This window comes from Camellia sinensis, chromosome 7, assembly GCF_055761805.1.
Source record: "Camellia sinensis isolate YWXY chromosome 7, ASM5576180v1, whole genome shotgun sequence".
Taxonomy (NCBI): Eukaryota; Viridiplantae; Streptophyta; class Magnoliopsida; order Ericales; family Theaceae; genus Camellia; species Camellia sinensis.
This window is the reverse complement of record NC_138967.1, coordinates 146090645-146112010: the sequence shown is the minus strand read 5'-3', so window position 1 is coordinate 146112010 and position 21366 is coordinate 146090645. Positions and strand designations below refer to the sequence as shown.

At 32.3% G+C, this 21366-nt stretch overlaps 1 protein-coding gene across 1 annotated transcript; it reads left to right on the top strand.

The window, feature by feature from the left end:
• The first annotated feature begins 4938 nt into the window (after positions 1 to 4938).
• Positions 4939 to 7797, top strand: LOC145796161 (receptor-like protein 6). Its single transcript, XM_082881197.1, has one exon. The coding sequence runs from the start codon at positions 4939 to 4941 to the stop codon at positions 7795 to 7797; it is 2859 nt and encodes a 952-aa protein (XP_082737323.1).
• Positions 7798 to 21366: the final 13569 nt, after the last annotated feature.

Genomic DNA, 21366 nt, shown 5'->3' with positions numbered 1-21366 from the left:
TGGCAGCGGGGAGCGGGAAATTTTATGATTTCAATTGTTTTCATTTTTTTTTTTAAGCCGTTGGATCTTGGTTGTTGAATCTCAGCCTTTGCACGGAGGGAGTGAATGAGAGAAGATAAGGAGGGGATCTGGACTCACCATAGATTAGCAACTTACGAAAAAGAAAAAAAGAAGAAGAATGAATTGAAGTAAGACTTTGGTCAATAAACGGGTTCACATGGCTTTTTTTAATTTCTTTTGTACATCCCTATAAAAAAAGGATAAGGGGTTACTCGTGAGACTCATTTTGAGTTCTATTTTGATAATTTGAATGGTTCATTTTTTAAAAAATATTAAGTAAAATATACTATAAAAAATCAAATTAATCAAACATCGATAACACTTTCATCAAATCACACTTGTAGATAAAAAATGAATTGCAAATAAAATTGTAAGTATAAAACTGAAAACAAATGTGGTTTCATGAAAGTAGCATTGATGTCCGATTAATTTATTTTTTTACATATATACTCCATATCTCCTAAAAAATAAACAATTAAAATTACTAAAATAGAACCTAAAATAAACCCCACCAGATGCACATTTGCACAGCAGGGACGACTTTCATGCCAAAGAAGTTACAAAATTTCGCACCTAAGTTTAGCGACAAAGTTTATTTTAATGAGTTCAACATGTATCTTAAGGGAAATTTAAATATACACCCTTTGAAAAATAGTGTACCATATACACCTCTAATTATGTCACTTTTTTTTTTTAATTATGACATTATTTTAGCTATGATTCATGAGATCTGTAATTATATCTCATGTTCTATTTAATTATGACCCAAAAAAAATTTAGTTATGACTCAAAAAGTATAAAGTTATGTCATTTTATCTTGTAGTTATACAGTACACATCCTTTGAGGGATATATACCATAAGGTTTCTCATTCAAGATAATAAATTCATACGAAACACTCCCTAATAAAGTGTCATTGGTCAAGTGATCATAGTCACATCTTAGGGTGTGGTGAGTAGAAGGTTAAGAGTTGGGGCTGGTGGAATAGCAATGACTCCTTTAGTCGTAATCTAATTTTACTATAAAAAAAAGAAAAAAAAAAAGGAAAAAGAAAAAATGTTATTGGCATATTACAAAATAAGGACAAAAAATATTTTGGACAAATTTCACTTTACCCCTTGTAATTTGGGCCACGGGCAGTTTACCCCCTTAATGTTTGAAAATGAAAATAATCACATAACTCCCACGTGATTTGTGAATTGAAGTGCATTGTTAAAAATTTCATCAAACTTAACAGCAAGTGTGAAATAGTGGCAAATATAAGAGGGTTATTAGGAGTGTAAAAATGGCCCGAGACTCATAGGTGGCTCGAAGCCCGACCACGGCCAGGGGTGGACTCGACCCGTTTGGACCCCAGGCCCGAGCACAGCTCGAGTCCCTAGGCCTTGGCCTAGGCCATCATTTTGAAGTCCAGCCCCGCCTGTGGGCCCAGCTCGTGGTCCAACCCATCAATCCGCTTAAGGTCCGGTCTAAGGCTCAGCTCGCCCGAGGCCCAGTATCTTTTTCAGTGAAAAATAATAAAATTTTGGTAGAAAAAATTTTAAAAAATGGTTAGGTCGGCCCAAGCTTGAGGCCAGGCCTAGGCCCACTGGGTCGGTCCACCCAAGACTCAAATACCCCATGGGCCTGGGCCTAATTTTTTGACCTATGGGCCGATCCAGCCCGAATTTTGGCAAGAGCCCGCAAGGCCCAACATGGACCAGGTCAAGCCCAAGCCCGAGTGGGCCGGGTCAGGCCAGATTTACACCTCTAGAGATTATATGTTCATTTTCAAAGTTTAATGAGATAAATTGCACATGGAATAAAATACAGAAGGTTAAAGTGCACTTTGCCTTCCAATTAAATGAAAAAAATATAGGGATATTTTCGTCTTTTTCATTAAATGCACATGGCCCAAACCATATAAAGTGAAGTTTGCCCAAACATTTTTAGTCCCTAAAGTATGCGTTGTTTTTCATTTTAGTTTCTTAAGTTTTAATTTTGTCATTTGGTCCTCAAAATTATCAATTTGAGTTAATTTGATCCCAGGTTGAACGTTCGTTTGCATTGATAATGAAAAAAATACTTTATCATTGGATAAAAGACAGTTTTGGTCCTTAAAGTATGTATTTCTTGTCATTTTAATCTCTCAAATTTTAAATTTTGTTATTTTAGTTAGAACCAAATTGACTCAAATTGATACCTTTGGACTAAAATAACAAAATTTAAAACTTGAAGGACTAAAATGACAAGACACGTATATTTTAGGGATCAAAACTATCTTTGATCCATATTCATGTTACTAATGTAAATAAATGTTACAAATAAAACTAAATTGATTCAAATTGAAAACTTTAAGAATCAAAATAACAAAATACCATTTCTCATCTCTTCACACTATCTAAACAAAAATACCATTTTAATTGCATTTGATGTATAGATGATATATCATTTAGTATGTAATTTTTAATATAAAAATTTAGTCATCTTACCATTACTCTTCAACGCAAATCAAACTGCCCGTTCTTTATTTTCTAATGGTATAAAGACTTCCTCCTTACCCAAGAGAGACCAATGAAAACTTTCGCACACCATTTGGCGAGTTTGTCGCCATCATCATATATTAATATATATCGGAGAAATTCTATTAATAAAAAAATATAGGATAAATTACAAATACATTACTTAAAATTTATTTAAAATATTATCCGCCTCATGTAATTCTGAAAATTAAATCCCACTCTTTGAAATTTTTGAAATTATTTTCAAGTGACAACCAAACGCCAAAAAATAAAAACAAAAATATATTTTTGTGTAAAATATTTTATATCGAAACAAACGAAGACTTGAAACAAAATCATTTTATTACTTGAAAAAGAAAGTTTGATTCAATAAAGTATCATTTACGATTTTTAATGAGCTAAGATACTTATTTAAAATTGATAGATGCGTTGAAAAGGTAATGAGTGAGAGTCAACTTTATAAAATTGACTTGTGAAATTTTTAAAGGTAAATTATTTTTGGAAAAATGATGCAAAATTATTTTCCTTAAAAAATGATTTACTTATTTTTTGCTCAACCAAACAGCAAAAAATTAGTAAAATATTTTTGACAAAAATGTTTTATATCAAAACAAATAGAGCCTAAATATCTTAGCTCACTAAAAAGTCATAAATAACACTTTATTTAATCAAAAATTTTCTTTTAGACAATAAATATTTTTGTTTCAAGTGTCAGCTAAACAACAAAAAACAAAAATAAAAATATTTTTTCTATGTAAAATCAATTTATAAGAAAAATATTTTTTATATAAATATTTTATATAAAAATAAACGGCGCTTAGTAAAAATATACAAACGTGCCTTCACATTTGGCGAAATGATCACAAACTTCCCCTTGATATTTATAGATATAATTTATGAGCTATTTAAATTGGTGATCGCTTAAAATCTTGTTATACGGGTATATTGACTAATATAAACACCATTAAGTTTGTATACTTTTGGTGAGTTTTCAATTCATGTACACAAACAACTACCAATTAAATTAAATTTTAAGTTGAAAAAGCAACTTATTGTCAAATGCTTAAAGGTGATATTTTTCCATTTCTTTTTCAGAAATCAAATGGCTTGGTCATGAATCCTAATATAAACATCAACATATATATTTTTACTTTTATGTCTCAAGTGTAAAATGAATGAATATGTTTTTGGAAAACACTATGTACAAGGTGTGTACCATATGCACCTTATAACTAAAAAAGAAAATGGCATAATTTTATATTTTTTAATTATTTACTACGTAATAACAATACTAAATTTGTCTTTAATATTTTATTTATTTACTAGAACTTTTAAAAAATTAAATAAACAAAATATCATTAAAAATTAAATGAATTTATTTTATTTTTTAATTGAGACCTTTAATTTAATTTTATTTTATTAACGCTCTATTTGCTTGGGCAGAAAACATTTTCTAATAAATATTTTTTTCTAGAAAATGTTTTCCGAAGAAAATTTTTTTCTATGTTTGGTGATGCCGTGGTGGTGGTGGTGATGGTGGTGGTGGAGGTGGTGGCATGGTGGTGGAGCGATGGTGATGGTGGCAGTAACCGTAGTGATGGTGGTGTGGTGGTGGAGGTGAGAGTGGAGGTGGTGGTGTGGTGACATTGATAAAATTTTAGTTTGGAAAACATTTTCCCCCTTTTGAAAGTGAAAAATATTTTCTATCCAAATAGGCTTGCTTTTCATTAACCAAGAAAAATATTTTCCGTTGCCATTTTCTGTCCAAATACAAAACATTTTTTAAAAAATGTTTTCTGCCTAAAGAAATGTAGCATAAGTACAATACATAACGAAACTAAACAATTTGTCTATGTGATTGTGAAAAAAAAAAAAAAAAAAAAAAAAAAAAAATTGAATATTTATCCCATTACTTAAAAATGAATTTTTATATCATCATTTGAAAAAATTAAAAAAATAAATAAAATTAAGATACATGTATTTTAGGGTGGGGGATATCTTTTTACGAGTTAATCCCATTAGATTGTTATCCCACTAAATATCTTACCTCCCCCTCTAAGATACAACAATCCCACACATGAAGGACACGAAGCTTGTTTGGACTCGTAATTCGGCCTACCAATTTTCAACCAAACAACACACTCCTTCATAAAATGAACATGAAATCCAATCCCCCCTCCAATCTTTCCAAACAAACACCCCAACCAATCCAACACTAAAAATCTTGTCTATAAAAAGCTCCATGTTAGCATTGTCTTTCTTTCATCCAAGAGTGCTCAGAGAAATCAAGTAAACTGAATATGGGTTCCTCTTTGCATCTCTTTCTGTTCATGCATGTACTCTTCTTATCACTCTCCTGCTTTCATCTTATAACAATAATGGCTAACTCTTTGTCTGCTGAGCAGCCACTATGCCATGCAGACGAGAGCTCCGCCCTGTTGCAATTCAAACAAAGCTTTTCAATTGACAAATCCACTTCTAGTGATCCTTCTGCTTATCTGAAGGTTGCATCATGGAAGCTCGAAGGAGATAGTGGCAACTGCTGCTCATGGGATGGTGTCAAATGCGATGAGGATACGGGTCATGTGATTGGCCTTGACCTCAGCAGCAGTTTCCTCCACGGTTCTATCAATTCAAGCAGCAGCCTCTTCAGCCTAGTTCACCTTCAGCGACTTAACCTTGCTTATAATGACTTCGATTACTCTCGCATTCCATCAGAAATTAGCCATCTCTCAGGGCTAGTAAGTCTCAACCTTTCCTCCTCTGTATTTTCCGGTCAAATCCCTTTGGAAATCTCAAAATTGTCCAATTTGGTTTCCATTGATCTTTCTTTCAATGTAGACTCATCAAATTCAGGACTACTGAAACTTGAAAAGCCTGGTCTGAGAAGCCTACTTCAAAACTTGACTAACCTCAAAGTGCTTCGTCTCAATGACGTGAGCATATCTTCTGAAGTACCTGATACATTGGCCAACTTAACTTCCTTGACAACTCTCGTCCTGGAAAATTGTGGGTTGCGTGGTGAGTTCCCAATAAGCATATTCTATCTACCAAAGCTTCAAGTTCTCAATGTGCGTTTCAATAAAAATCTCACTGGTCATTTGCCCAAATTTCACCCAGTCAGCCCTCTTCAGTATTTGACACTTTCTGACACCAGTTTCTCAGGGAAGCTACCAGATTCGATTGGAAATCTTCATTTCTTGAATGTGTTAAATTTCTCTGACTGCTATTTCTCAGGGTCCCTTCCAGTTTCACTTGGTAATTTGACCCAACTCAATTACATGTCACTTTCATCCAACCAATTTAATGTAGGGACCCTGCCATTTCTTGGTAAGCTAATTGAACTCACTGAATTGCACCTTAGTGAAATCAATCTATACGGTTCGATCCCATCATTTCTTTCAAACCTAACTCAACTTACTTTGTTAAACCTATCCTCCAATCACTTAAGTGGTGAACTAACATCTCAGTTAACGAACCTAACCCATCTAATTTCACTTGACCTTGATGATAATCAATTACAAGGCTCAATCCCAAGATCATTCTTTGAGCTAAAGAATCTTGAAATAATTCATCTTGCTTCCAATAACCTTGGCAACTTGCAACTTGAAAATTTTCTGATGCTCGGGAAACTTTCTTATCTCGATTTGTCCATAAACAAATTAACAGTGTCGAGCAAAACCACTTCCAATAACACTCTTCCAAGGTTAAAGGTTTTAATATTGGATACATGCAATTTGATGGAATTCCCAAATTTTTTGCGCTTCCAAGACAGACTTGAGGTGCTATCTCTTGTTGGAAACAAAATTTATGGCCAAATTCCTGCATGGATGTTGAACACAAGTGTAGAAACTCTAGAGGTTATACGTTTTCAAGAAAACTTTCTAACAGGCTTTGAGCAACATCCAGATATCATTCCATGGGATAATTTAATCATTTTACACCTTTCTCATAACATGATAAAAGGACCATTGCCAATTCCACCACTATCCACCCAATCTTATCGTGTCGCATACAACGGATTAACAGGAGAACTTCCGCCATTGATCTGTCGATTGTGCTTTCTTTACGCACTTGATTTGTCTAATAACAACTTCACTGGAACTATTCCACCATGTTTGAGTAACTTAAGTTCTCTGTTAGTTCTAAATCTCAAAGACAACAACTTTCAAGGTCCCATTCCTCACTCATACAAGAAAGGAAACAAATTGAAAATGATTGACTTTAGTGGTAATAAATTACAGGGGAAGGTGCCAAGATCATTAGCAAGTTGTATTGAGCTTGGGATTCTTGATCTCTCACATATTTTGATTGAAGATACATTTCCTTTTTGGTTAGGAGATCTTACAAAGTTACAGGTTCTTATCTTGCGATCCAACAAATTCTATGGTGCAATTGAGAGTCCTAAAATCAAGCTAGGGTTTCCAAATTTGCGCATCATTGACCTCTCTCATAATGGTTTTACAGGCAATTTGCCAGCAAAATACTTTCAAAATTGGATTGCAATGAAATTTTTTGATGTCAACAAGACGACATATTTGTACGCACCCATAGAATTTCCCCTAAATATCAGCCTTCCATGGATTTCTATCTATTACTTCGAGATGAATATTACAATCAAAGGTGTAAATTTAGAATATAAGCAGATCCTGAATATCTTTACTGCCATTGATCTTTCAAGCAACAAATTTGAAGGGGAGATTCCAGAATTTATTGGAAACCTCAAGGGGCTTCAAGTTCTCAACCTTTCCAACAATGACCTTAGTGGTAGAATCCCATCATGCTTGGGGAACCTAACAAACCTTGAATCTTTGGACCTTTCTCAAAACAAGCTCTCAGGAGAAATCCCTCAGCAACTAGCACTTCTCACTTTCCTTGAATTTTTAAATGTGTCAAATAACAATCTCACTGGACCCATTCCACATGGGATGCAATTAAACACATTCGAGAACAATTCCTATGAGGGGAATTTAGGATTGTGCGGAGATCCTTTGTCAAGGAAATGTGGAAAGCCAAAGGCACCACCATTGAACTTCGAAGAAGAAAATGATTCAATGTTCCCAAGTACAGTTGATTGGATTGTCATATGCATGGGATATGTGAGTGGGATAGTGGTTGGGATAGTTATTGGGCACACAATAACCACAAGGTATCACGAGTGGTTCATAGAGACCTTTGGAAGGAAGCAACACAAGCCGAGAAGACAGAAAAGGACGGGACAAGGAAACCGAAGTTGATAAGGCATTGTTTCGCAATAAGTTCTATACTTCTAGGTACGTTTTTAGATTTACTGTTTTGTTTATTTATAATGTTTTTGTGATCTACTTTTAGATAAAATCGTGTAACTCTAGCTTGTACTTACGGAATGGCACGGTTCTTCTTACCCAAAATTCTAATTCTTATTCCCATATATCGAAAGCATTTTCAATCGCACAATCATATCTCGAGACTTTCATATTTTGAAGGGAATAAGAGATTTTGGGTATAGAAAATCTATAACTTTATGGCAATATTGTTATATGTTCTTCGTTTCAAAATGACAACAAACAATATTGGATGGGCTGATGCAACATGTATGCCATCATTTAAAAAACATTATATGATTCATGTGAACTTAAGGTAGGATTACAAACAGTGGCGGAGCCAAGAATTTAATATAGGGGGCACCCACTGATTACAATCTCAAATTTTTTCTTCCCCAATCAATAACAATAACATAATAATAATTTTTCGAACTAATATTTCGGGTTTGAAAAGTCAACAACATAAACAAAATGCTGCATCTTTTGCTACACTATACTCCAACCAATTAGGAAATTCACTGAACCAAGCTTGATTAAATCGCCGAAGTTTTTGTCCAAATGATTTTTGTGAAAAATTATGATCACGATGTTGACAAGGACCTTTTTGTAGATATACCCTACGAATTCGGTCTCGATCATTAGCATTATAGTCAATAATCCGAGGCCGTAGTCCTGGATCTGCACGAAGGTCTACTAAGTTGATTTCTATGCGACTTTGTTTTGCGGAAGAATAATTTTCATCTTTTTCTTGAGAAAGAGATGATTCCCACTTTGATTTTCTTTTGAAATATTTCTCCATGACTGTTTGAAAAAACTCAAAATCAAAATAAAAATTCATAATCAGAATCTCAAACCCCCCACAAATCAAAATCTTCAATTTTAATACAAATCAAAAAATTTAAATTAGCACAAATCATAACAAATCAAAATTTTTAATTTTAGCACAAATTATAACAGATCAAAATCCCTAATTTAAATATTAATCACTGCAAATTAATATTTTTAATTTTAGCACAAATCAAATCCCTAATTTTTGCACAAACAACAACAAACCAAAATCCCTAATTTTAATATAAATCACCACCAATTAAGATTCATAATTTTAGCATATCAAAATCTCTTATTTTAACATAAATAATAACAAATAAAAAAAATTTACAAATCAAAACTTAACAAATAATTATAAATTAATACTCATAATTTTTATTTAAAAGTTAAAAAAATAATAATAAAGTTACCTGTAAACAATGAAAAGAAGATACCAAAGTTGTAGTGTGGTCCCAAATCTGTGTTTTGTGATCCTAATTTGGTGAATTGCGAGTCGGTAAATTGCAAAACAACAAAGGGAGACAAAGAAGGTAAAGAAAATATGAAGATATTTCACAAGTACTGTGAATAAATAAAAAAATAAAGAATTTTATACACTTATAGGGTTTTAGAGTTTTAACCTTATTGTAATTGGAGTTGTGTGTACTCACCTAAAAAAAAGTTATGTATCAATATTTGATTGGGATTGGAATTCCTTAAAATAAATAAATAAATAAATAAAAATACAAACGTGGGCGTCTAGCGTGTGGTGTGTGTGTGAGTGGTCAGTGGGTTTAACTGCGTGTGTGAAAGTAAAGGCAGACCACACTTAAAAAAAAAAAATAAAAATAAAAATAAATAAAAAATAATAATAAAATGCAAAAGTCAGGGAGGGCACGTGACCCTCCTGAGCCCAAGCTCCCTCTGCCCCTGATTACAAAATGAGTAGTACTACACTAACTTAAAAGTTAGATCTATTTTTTAAACCTGATAATGTGGTGGTCTATTCAAATATTTAAGACAACTCTCTCTCATATTTTCTGTAATTATTATCTAATCATCAGTTTTACACATCACTAAATTTTAAAACTAATTTAGAAAATAGATTTCTATATCATTTTCCTTACAAAAATTCTATTGAGGACTGAAAAGTGAGGCCCGTTTCCCCTTTCTCATTTTCATGAAATTTAAAAAAAGAAAAAGAAAAAATTATTAATAAGTCCTATTTTGCTCTTAAGACAACTATTGAGTCTTATCAAGTTTTGATATCGACAACTAAGTACTACTTGTTATAAAATGTTTCCAAAAGGTTCATTCCCCGTAATAATGTATCTTAAGGTGGTGCTACATGCACCAATTAATGTACTAACTAGTGTATATGCCACCTCATATGTTGGTACACTAGTTAGTACAGTAGTTAGTACACTAATTGGTGCATATAGCATTATTCTATATCTTATCCCAATTTTACCTCTCATTTAATATGAACAATCATTTCATAAATATTTTTAATTTAAGTAAAATTATATTTTTTAATTGTAAAAATTATGATATTGTATTAAAAAATTCATAAATCACAATGAAAAAATTACAAATAAGTACTATTTTGTTTTGAAAATTATTATTGAGTTATATTAAATTTCAATATTAATAAATAAGTCCTATTCTCTTTTTTATTTATGATTTTTTTTTTTAAAAAGTTCAATCATTCATAATAATATTTTTATTTTATTTTTATTTTTATCATTAAAATATGAACCAAAATATTCATAAATAATTTATTTTATATACAATTTTATAGTAAAAATATTTTTAATTGTTGAAATTAATTTTAAGTAAGTTAAAATTGTTTATAAAATTATTATTCAATGTTCATATTAAATAAGAAGGGTAAAATTGGAATAAGATACACCATTACAGGGGAATGGACGTTTTGGGAATATTTTATAACAAATAGGATTTAATTGTATATATTGAAACTTAATAGGAGTCAATAGTAATCTTAAGAGCAAAATAGGACTTATTGGTAATTTTTCCATAAAAAATATCCTTTATCTTGTTTCTTCTGTACTATGTTCACATATTGCTATTTTTCTATAGGGGTTATTGTGAACAGTGAACTTGCGAGACTGTCGAAGAATGACAACTTTTGTGCACATTGGAATTTCATGGAGTGGGAATGTTCTTTGAGCTATGGTTAGTTTTCTTAAGCTTTCAAGGCTATGAAAGTAGAACTATTTGGACCATATGATGTTTTTGTAATTTGAATTTGAACTTTGGACAATGTGATGTATTATGTACTAAGTAGTAATTGTAGTTTGAACTTCCAAACTTGAATAATTTGAGATTAATGTTTTTTTCTTTTTCTCTTTGGAATACTATGAATAGGCCAATCATGAGTTTGTGTAATTTTTTTTCCCTAATAAATATTATGTTGTATAATAAAAACAAAACTTGAGGAATATGATTTGGATAAGGCTTGTCACATTGCAAATAATTCAACTATAGAAGGATTTGTTCAGAGGTCCAAATTACAACCCATATATACGAGCACAATGGGGGTGGTTTGGGATTGGAATTTTTTTTTTAGAGCTAGATTTGGAATAGCCAAACTACGCTCAATACCAAGTCGCGGTAAGACTAAGTTGACATATATATAATTAATTTGTAATGAAGCCTGGCCTGGCCTGACCTAGTCAATATCCACCTTACAGTCCCCAACTATGAGCAAAACCCGGTCAATTTTTTGCTCTCAAAGGAAAAAATATCAATCCAACAAAAAAAGAAGCCCTTACTTGGGTTAGGTATCGCTAACAAGGAAGGTATTGGTAGAAGAAATTGTAGTAAAATGTGTAAAAATAACGCGCCAAATTGAGCAACTAGTAGAATTTTACATGATGTTCCCATGGCACAAGCCAAGGAGGCACAATTCCTGACAGAGAAAAGTGGTGATAGCCAAATGTGACATAAATTAGCAACGCAACATGGTAAATCTTTTGGTTCTCTCTTAAATCAACAAATTGGGTAGGGTAGACTTCCAAGTGAGCGCCCAAAATTACGAAGTTGGGCTACCAAGTTTTCAGCAAACTCCTATCGTTGAAAAGTCTCCAACTCCAGATTAAGAATATCAAAATCGGGAAAGACCTCCCCATTTTTTTTAAGCTGAGACAATCTGGAGAAAGAGGAAGAAAACGTGGCTTTAGCAGTTTTTTTTTAAAAAAATAGTGTGATGGAGACGCAAAAATAAAAATAAACTGTAATCGTGTTCACAATAGATAAAAGAAACCGCTAAGGATCCACACCCATGACGTACGGTGAAGACCTGGTAGAGGTCTAACTTCGCGTTACCATAGATTGGCAACTTAAAAAAAAAGAATTCAGGCAAGACTTTAGTCAATAAATGGGTTTACATAACTTTTTTTAAATTTTTTTTGTACATCCCTACAAAAAAAGTATGAGGAGTTATTGGTTCGGAGTCCGGATCCTCTCCAGTAAGCTCTCTCCAGTGCTTCCTCTAGGGGATGGCCAGATTGGGCCACATCACCCACTTAACAATGGGTGGCTCAGATTGCTTTAGTAAAAAAAAAAAATTCAAAATTTCCCCAAAACAGAGTCCTTCTTTTCTCTCCTTAGGAAGTCAAACTCCATGAAGGACGAGGAAAATAACAGAGAAGAGGAAGACGACCAGCACCACCACGTACACCAGCGGCAGCAGAGGCAGAGGCGGCCATACCCAAATCCTTGAGATGGAGAAGGATTTCCGTGGAGCAATAAGAAACTTCACATGGAAGCATTTCCAATAGGTAAGCATTTCCAATGGAAGCAATGAAAAATAAAAAATAAGAAAATAAGAAATCACAATATTTTTTTTTCTCATCTCTTCTCACCATCTAAACAAAAATGCCATTGTAATTGCATTTGATGTATCGATATTAAATGTACTTTTTAATATAAAAATTTAGTTATCTTACCATAAGACAGTTTGGTTATTTTTAACTTGTAGCTCGAATCACACGGTTTGTGTTATAAATACATGGTTTGCCGAAAGGTAATCTAAAACTACAAACAGTGTGAAGATCGGACAACTCATTGGAGAGGTTGCATGGGTGGAAATATGATTCTCATGAGAGTTTTATTGATAGAAACTCCCTGAGTCAGACTAATGATAAATTTAAATGAACCCTACCTGACGGACTCTCTCACTCGCCAGAAAAACCCTTGATGACCTATGGCAAGGCTATCAGATTTGTGCCATCTGTGCAGCAGAATTGGCCATGAGAGATGATAGTTCTGAGGGATACTGACCCTAACTATGAGTAAATCCTGGTCGATTTTATGGCACTCAAAAGCAAAAATGTCAATCCAACAAAGAAGGAAGCCTTTTACCTGGGTCAGGTTTTGCAGGCAAGGCAGGTAATGGAGGAGGAAATTGCAGCAAAATGTGTCAAAATAGTGCACCAAATTAAGCAGCAAGTAGTAGACTTGTACAAGAGGCTCACAGCACACAATCCAAGGTGGCGCAATTTCTAACCGAGAAAAGTGGTGATAGAGCTATATGTGTTGCATAGCAATGCAATTGGTTTTCTCTCAGATTAGCAAATTGGGAAAACTTCCAAGCGAGGATCAAAAATTAGGAAGTTGGTTGGCAAGCTTTTAGCAGACTTCTATTGTTGAAGAGTATTTTGTGGTTGAGGATGGTCCACCCCCCCTCCAAATTTCAGCCCATACAAACGATGTTTAGGGTTGGATTTGGGATAGCCAAATTAGGCCTAATACAGGCCACGTGTCATGAACTCTTTTAAGTACGCAACAGAACTAATTTTCTCAAAACAACAAATTGGAATGGGTTGGGGTCTACCGTGACAATTCAACTATTAAAGGACTTGCGCATCCAGTTTAGACCATACGAAGTTTGTCTTCTTGAAACAAAAGCTAGGGAAAACAAAGTTGAAGAAACGAGGGTGTTCAACCATGGTCAACAATTCTTGATTATTTTAAAATCAGAAACAACTCATCTTCTGAAAAAACCAAACCAAATTCTATGATTTGAACCAGTTCGGACCAATTTACTAGTTCCTATAAAAAAAAAAAAAAATTTAGTGCCAGCAAGTCGCAAACCAAACTTTCGCAGGTAAGTTTTGCAACAAAGTTGATTTAATGAGTTGACATATGTATCTTAATTCAAGATAATAAATTCATGCCAAATACTCCCTAATAAAGTGCATTGGTTTATTAAACAATAAAATCCATCAAATTGTGACTCCCAAAAAAAAAAAAAAAAAAGTTGTTGCACCTTCACTTCCACATCCCATCTGAGTAATGCAGTAAATGACAGAAATTTTATTTAAATAAATTATGTGTCATCACTCAGTCTAGTCTATGTTCCCTGAAACTTCAATTATAATAAGATAAGAGTAGACTTGTACACTTTACACTATAAAAAAATAAATTATACTTTGCATCCCATGCATTTTACATCAAACTTTATTTTGTCCCCTATACATCAAATTGTGACACTTAACCCCCTGCACTTTTGGTCAAGTGTCACTTTGACCCTTCTGTTAGCCTCATTAACAGAGGTTAGTCACATGAAAAACATATGAGAATAAATTACACTTTGCACCCCTGCACTTTACACAAAATCCCACTTTAGTTGCTACACATCAAAATTGTGACACTTAGCTCCTTAAAGGATCACTTCTGTTAGCCTCACTATTAACAGAAGGATTAATGTGACACTTGACCAAAAGTGCAGGGGGTTAAATGTCACAATTTGATGTGTAGAGATTAAAGTGAGATTTTGTATAAAATGCAGGGTGCAAAGTATAATTTACCCCTATAAGAATTAAAGATAATTTTAGTCAAGAGAAATTTTTTAACAATTAAACATCAAATAAAATCTATGGTAGCGCCTAATTTAGTTTTAGAATCATAATTTGATAATGAAGTTTTATTTTGAATTTGTGAGTTGTTGAATCATGATTTGAGAAAAGAAAATTTGTTTGTTATAAGTTTTGAAAAGAATTTTGATTTGAGTTTTGAATGTTTGAAATTGGTTTTGAAATAAGAAAAATTGTTTGGCTATGAGTTTTGAAAAGAATTTTTAAAACTTAATTCAAAAACTTATAATTTATAACCAAACACATAGCTCAAAACTTTATTGAAAATTCTATTCAACACTCATGACCAAACTCTTTTTAAAATTTAATTCAAAAAAAATAATTATTGAAAAAAATAAATTTTTTATTTAAAAAAATCAAAAAATTCTGAAAATATTTTTTTTATTTAAAATATTAAAAAATAGCAGGTCGCAATTGCAATATATATATACTAGTGTATGCCCGTGCCTAAAGGCACGGCGTAAAAAATGTTTTGTTTGAATAATTTTCATTTATTATTCTCTCCTAAGTTAGGAACATTGAGAACCAAGTATACCTAAAATTCTATTTTCTAATGACATACAAAAAGTGAATAGATAACATATGTTTGAGCAAGATCCCCTTTATTATAGACACAACTTCAAAATAAGAGGAATCACAAAGTGGTGTTCTCCCTTTGGAGCACACCATGCCAATATGAAAATGGTATTCTTGATCAAAATCTAAATAACAAACACCTCCAAATGTCTACCTCTCAAACCAAACCAAATTTATATAAATTTACACAACGGCAACCTGCCTCTAAATATTCAGAAAGTATATTAGTATATACACAAATTACTTTCACATATGCACATGATAAAGTTTTAGATTTACACTTGAAAACGAAGTGCATAGTTTTACACACTTGAAAATGACAAATCAATATAAGTTTCTTCATCAGCAAAAGGATAGAAATCAATTGTCGCAAAAACAAATGTAAAACTAATGATGCCTAAGGTCTCCTACATTCCAAAACAATTACCAAATCATTTAATAGAAGTGTCTAGACGAAAGTCGGAATACTTAAGACAAAGCTTTAAAGATAAAAGGTTTGCAATATATAAAGCTTAACAAATTGCTTAAAATTTTAAAAATTCTAAATGACTTAGTTAAACTAACCTAGAACGATGAAATTCTCAACAACCAATCAGAGAATTCTAAAAAAATAAAAAGACTTTTGCTAATGAGATTAATGAAAGTTTGAACATTATGAAACTACAAATTCAAACCAATTAAGTCATGAATTTCAAAATCAATTAATAAAAAAATTGAAATCCTAATCATTAACACAAAGAAGCCATGTAATTGAAATCCTAATCAAGAACATGAATTTGAAATTTTAGTAGATAAAAACTTGAACTCAGCTTTTATAGTTGTAAAACAAATTAATTCATAAATTCTATAATTTTGTTAAGAGCCTACTCGTTAAAATTGCTTAAATGGTTGAATTTACAAAATCATTACATTCATATAATTCATATAATACCCCAATGTGACTAAACTAATCATGTAAATGAAAAAGTACTTTAAATAAGAGTAATTACACAAATGATTAATCTGAAAGTCATTAATTACATCAATTACAAAAACTTTAAAATTGAAATTGTTGCATTAAAAAATAACTAAAGTAAAACGACTTTATAGTGGTCTAATAGCCGTTTTAGTAATGATATATGAAATAAATAAAATAAATAAATCAAATCAAACGGATTAAAGGAATGTTATTCAAAGAAAAAAAAGAAAAGAGTCTAATATGAGTTCCTAGCATATTACTCGTGCCTAAAGACACTCTCATATAAATAGCTTAAATGGTTGAATCTTTTCTCTATAAAAAAATAAAAGATAAATCATATAACATGGAAGTTTGAAGAGATTACCTTGATTGGAGAGTTCAAGGGTGCCACTGGTTTGTTTCCTTCTATCAATGAACAATGCTGGACTCTTTCAAAAGCTTCTTCATCTCATCCAATTCCTATAGATTCATATCCAACCAACAGCGGTAGAGTATTTAACATGAATACGGAAGAAGATTAAAAAAGCAAAATTACTTCAGGAACATAAAGTCTAAATAGGAGTATTTAAGAACATGACATATTTTCATAGTACATACCGTGGAAAAAAGTAGAAAATTTAAAATTTGCTTGGCAAAAGTGTCACCCTTCAAAAATATATAAAAACAATGCCCAAATAGTACACATTAAAATCCATTTAAACTACTAAGATAATTGTGGAACATAAAATTTTGTAAAATTCATGTGAGTTTACCACTTTGGATGCTATTTAGGATAAAGATGAAAGAGAAATGTGCCTTCAAACATTATCATATCTTTTCAAACAAATTAAATGAAGTATGCAAAAATTGTTGCTCACTTGAGATTGCCACTCTTTCAACATGTTTAGTTTACACAACAATAAATACAAAATGTCTGATTCTTTGCCTTTTAATGAACTCTCTCAATAAGCCATCCTATTTCTCCGAGGCCAAACACTATTCTTCTCTCATTGAACCAGTTTCTGCTCATCATCTCCCAAACAAAATCTCTAAGAACCAATGTCATATCACTGAAATTTTAAAAAAATGCAGTGCATTTCAATCAAAATTTACAGACAATATATAAAATTTTTGGAAGCCAATATATAACATTTTTGGAAGCCAACAAAGTTGATTGTTGAAAACCAACAAAAATTCATTTTTGAAATCAAAACCAATTTGAAAAATGAACCCATTTCATGAAGATCAAGTATTATTTTAGATCTAAAGCCTTTTAAAAAATTAAATCCATTTAAGAAACAAAACCTATTTCAAAAATCAAAACTTATTTCTTACTTCAAAATTAAACCCATGTCAGAAGCCAAACTGTAAATAAAAACCCACACAATGACCAACCCAACCAAACACTTGAATTTTGTAAAATTTCAATTGAACAAAATTACTCGGGCATAATTTTGTAATTTCAATTGAATTTTGTAGTTTCGACTTTCAAATTTCAATTGAATTTTGTAAGAACAAAGTTTTGGGCATAAATTTGTAAGAACAAAGTTCTTGGTGCTTGGATGGGTTTAATTATTGGGTTGTAATTAATTGTGGAGAATGGAATTCAAATAAAATGTATTAGATTGATTCAAAAATTAATGGAAACAGTATGGATTCAAAAATTCACCCTAAAATATTAAAACTGAATGAACCATAATAACAATATGTACATAACCTTGAAGCCTCAGGATTCTCAATGACCCACAAAGAACTGAAGAACTGAAGAAAAATCAATGAAGGTAGTGAAACAGACACAATTTTAATGGAAACAGCCACTGCCACATTTAATTAATTGATTCAAAAATTAATGGAAACAGACACAGCCACAAAAACAATGTAAGATACCTCTGTTTTGAATTTTCTAGTTTTAAATTTCAAATTTCAATTAGTGCTTGGGTGGGTTTAATTAATTGTGGAGGATGGGTTGTAATTAATTGTGGAGAATGGAATTCAAATAAAATGTATTAGATTGATTCAAAAATTAATGGAAAATGGAAATAATATGGACTCAAAAATTAGTATGTACATAACCTTGAACCGAAACAGTACGGACTCAAAAATTAGTGCTTGGGTGAGTTTAACAGTATGTACATAACCTTGAACTGAAGAACTAAAGAAAAATGAAAATAGACACAGCCACATTTTAATGGAAACAGACACAATTTTAATGGAAACTGCCACAGCATCAGTTTGTTGTTAGAGATGCAACTCGTTTCCATCATTTCAAAGATGGAACTTGATCTTGCAATGAGTACTGGTAAAACTTGCCCCAAAGGTTTTCCAATTTCACAACCAACATGCCCCATAGAAAATCGAATGTCAATTCCATATTTATACTGAAAAGTTCGTACAGAAGTGCAAACACAAGTGACGTTTCAACTTTGAGTGCTGGGATTGCCACAGTTAACTGCTACAGTTATTTTCCAGAATATTTAATTGATCTACATGTGGCGGTTGAAAACAAATCAAGGGAAGCTGCGTTGGCAATGAAGTAGACCGCAGGATTTTTGGCTACGGGTTTGAGGAGGTTAAAGCACTATGGAGACTAATTAGATGATTCAAAAATTAATGGAAACAGACACAGCCACAAATACAATGTAAAATACCTCTGTTCTGAATTTTCTAGTTTCAAATTTCAAATTTCAATTAGTGCTTGGGTGGGTTTAATTAATTGTGGAGGATAGGTTGTAATTAATTGTGGAGAACGAAATTCAAATAAAATGTATTAGATTGATTCAAAAATTAATGGAAAATGGAAATAATATGGACTCAAAAATTAGTATGTACATAACCTTGAACTGAAACAGAATGGACTCAAAAATTAGTGCTTGGGTGGGTTTAAGAGTATGTACATAACCTTGAACTGAAGAACTGAAGAAAAATGGAAATAGACACAACCACATTTCAATGGAAACAGACACAGCCAAATCTTGGCTCCAACAATTTATCCAACTAAAATTAAAAATAAAAAACTTGAAGCGTATATAGAGAGGTACCGGAGCTCCCATGGCTCAGATTTGTAGACAGTGTTCTAGAGGGTTCCCCCCCTTCTCCATCTCCGGTGAGCTCTTTAGCCTCGGCAGAGAACCAAAACCTTCAGTGTCTGCATTGCGACATCAACAGTTAATTTCTAATTGCTGGAGGTTAGAAACCCATTTCATAGGTTTCAAGAGAAATCAAAACCCATTTCATAGGTTAGAAACAATTTATTCAATAGAGATAGAAACCCATTTGCTGGAGGTTACACAACCAAAACTATCCAGTCCAGAACCGAAACCAGAGAGCTGGGCAGAGAGATGGAGAAGGTTTGTGTGACAGTATGAGGAAGAGAGTTTAAAATCAAGGATGAGGAGATAGAGAGAGAGAGAGAGGTAGGTGGGCGGCCTTTCAGAGACGTGGGAGAGAGAGAAGAGTTTTTGGGCGGGAACTAAGTATTTATTATATTTGAGAGGATTGATCTGAGTCATTGATATACATCTAAGATTCATCTCAGCCATTCAATGGAAGTGTGTCTCTGATATATTTGTATACATTTTCAAAATCCTTTCTCCCTTATTATATAGATATTGTTTCGGTCAACCAGCCAGATGTCCGAGCGGACGATCGAGTAAACCCAAAAATTCAAAAACTGTCTAGCAGGATGTCCACGTAGACGATCGGGTAGATCCAATTTCAAAATTCGAAATTCAAAAACTCACTCAACCAAACTTGTTCTGAAAAGAATTTTCAAACGTGGGTGTAGCATCTATTTTTGAAAACTATATGCAAACATAACACTGAAATAGGAGGGTGGAATTATGATTCCATACCCAAACCAAACACAGCCTAAGTTTTTCCGAAATTAATCATATGACAACACAATATAGCAAGTATTGACTCATTTTTTGTGTTTTGTCACGTTAAAATTACACTCACTTTAGATTTCATCTCATTATTTATTTTCATTTTACTCCTAAAAAAACCTAAGGAAATATATTATAACAATTTTTTGAGATATCTTAGATCACCAAATTTATTATTTTAAAACGAAAGTGTACTATATTTCAGGATGTGCATTCCAAAACATAATTGGTTACAATAACAACGTTTTCTAATAATACTGGATATAATAAATGTCATTGTGATTGCATTTTATATATTGATGATATATCATCATTTGGTACGTAATTTTTAATATAAAAATTTGATCTTATCATTACGATTCAACACTAATCACACGTCATCTTCTTTACTTTCTAATGGTATAAAAGACTTCCCTTACCGAAGAGAGACCCATGAAAGCTTCCACGCCATATTGCAAGTGATTCTCCATATCATCGTTTGAATATATATATATATATATAGAGAGAGAAATTCTACTATACACACCTTAAAAAAAATTTACATACTATATGCATCTTTACCTTCAATTATTAAATTAATATATATATATATATATTAAACTTTAGTCATTAATCAAAGTAACGTTGAGTTTTGACTAAAACTAATTTGCATTATAATCGAAAATCACTTTAGTCCTAATCAAAGAACGGATCATATGCAACACTACTTGGGAACAAAACCAAACATCATAGCAAAACGTAACCAACTTTAATTTGACTATTTATAAATTCCACCGCAGCAATAGCTCAAAATTAAACACTACAATAACTTATAATCGCAAGGCCTCTGTACCTCACATTGCACTAGCCATGTTTCTCAACCCACACAGTACAATTGAGTGAAGTCAAAGCTAGTGAAGCAAAAGTTAGTGGGAGTTAAGCTAGTGAAAAATTAAATCAATAAAGATGTCATACTCCATCTACTTCCATTCATAGGGATAATATGCACCTCACATAGCCATTTTTTTTCAGCCCCCTAGTTTACTTTGTAGAGTAGTATTAGGATTTGAACTGATACTACTAAGGGAAAATTGTTGGTGGAAGTGAGGTGCAAACCACTTATGGTGGTTCACAAAATAAAAAAAAATACGAGAGAGAATGTATAATCAGAAAAATAGATTATTTAACTCAAATATTTAGGATACACTGAGGAGAGGAAAAACTCTCTAACGCTCTTCTTCCCACACACTGAACTCTCATAATACAATAGCTATATATAGATAAAACTAACATAGTGAACGCACTAAATGCAATTACGACTGAGGCAACAAATTTCAAACGACAAACTTGATTTGCAGCTGCTACTTTTGACAATCTTGATTTGAAGCCTCCATTCTACTCTTAGGCCGGTTCTTAGGCC

Coding starts and splice junctions, on each gene's coding strand:
- LOC145796161 (XM_082881197.1), top strand. CDS start 4,939: ATGGCTAACTCTTTGTCTGCTGAGCAGCCACTATGCCATGCAGACGAG.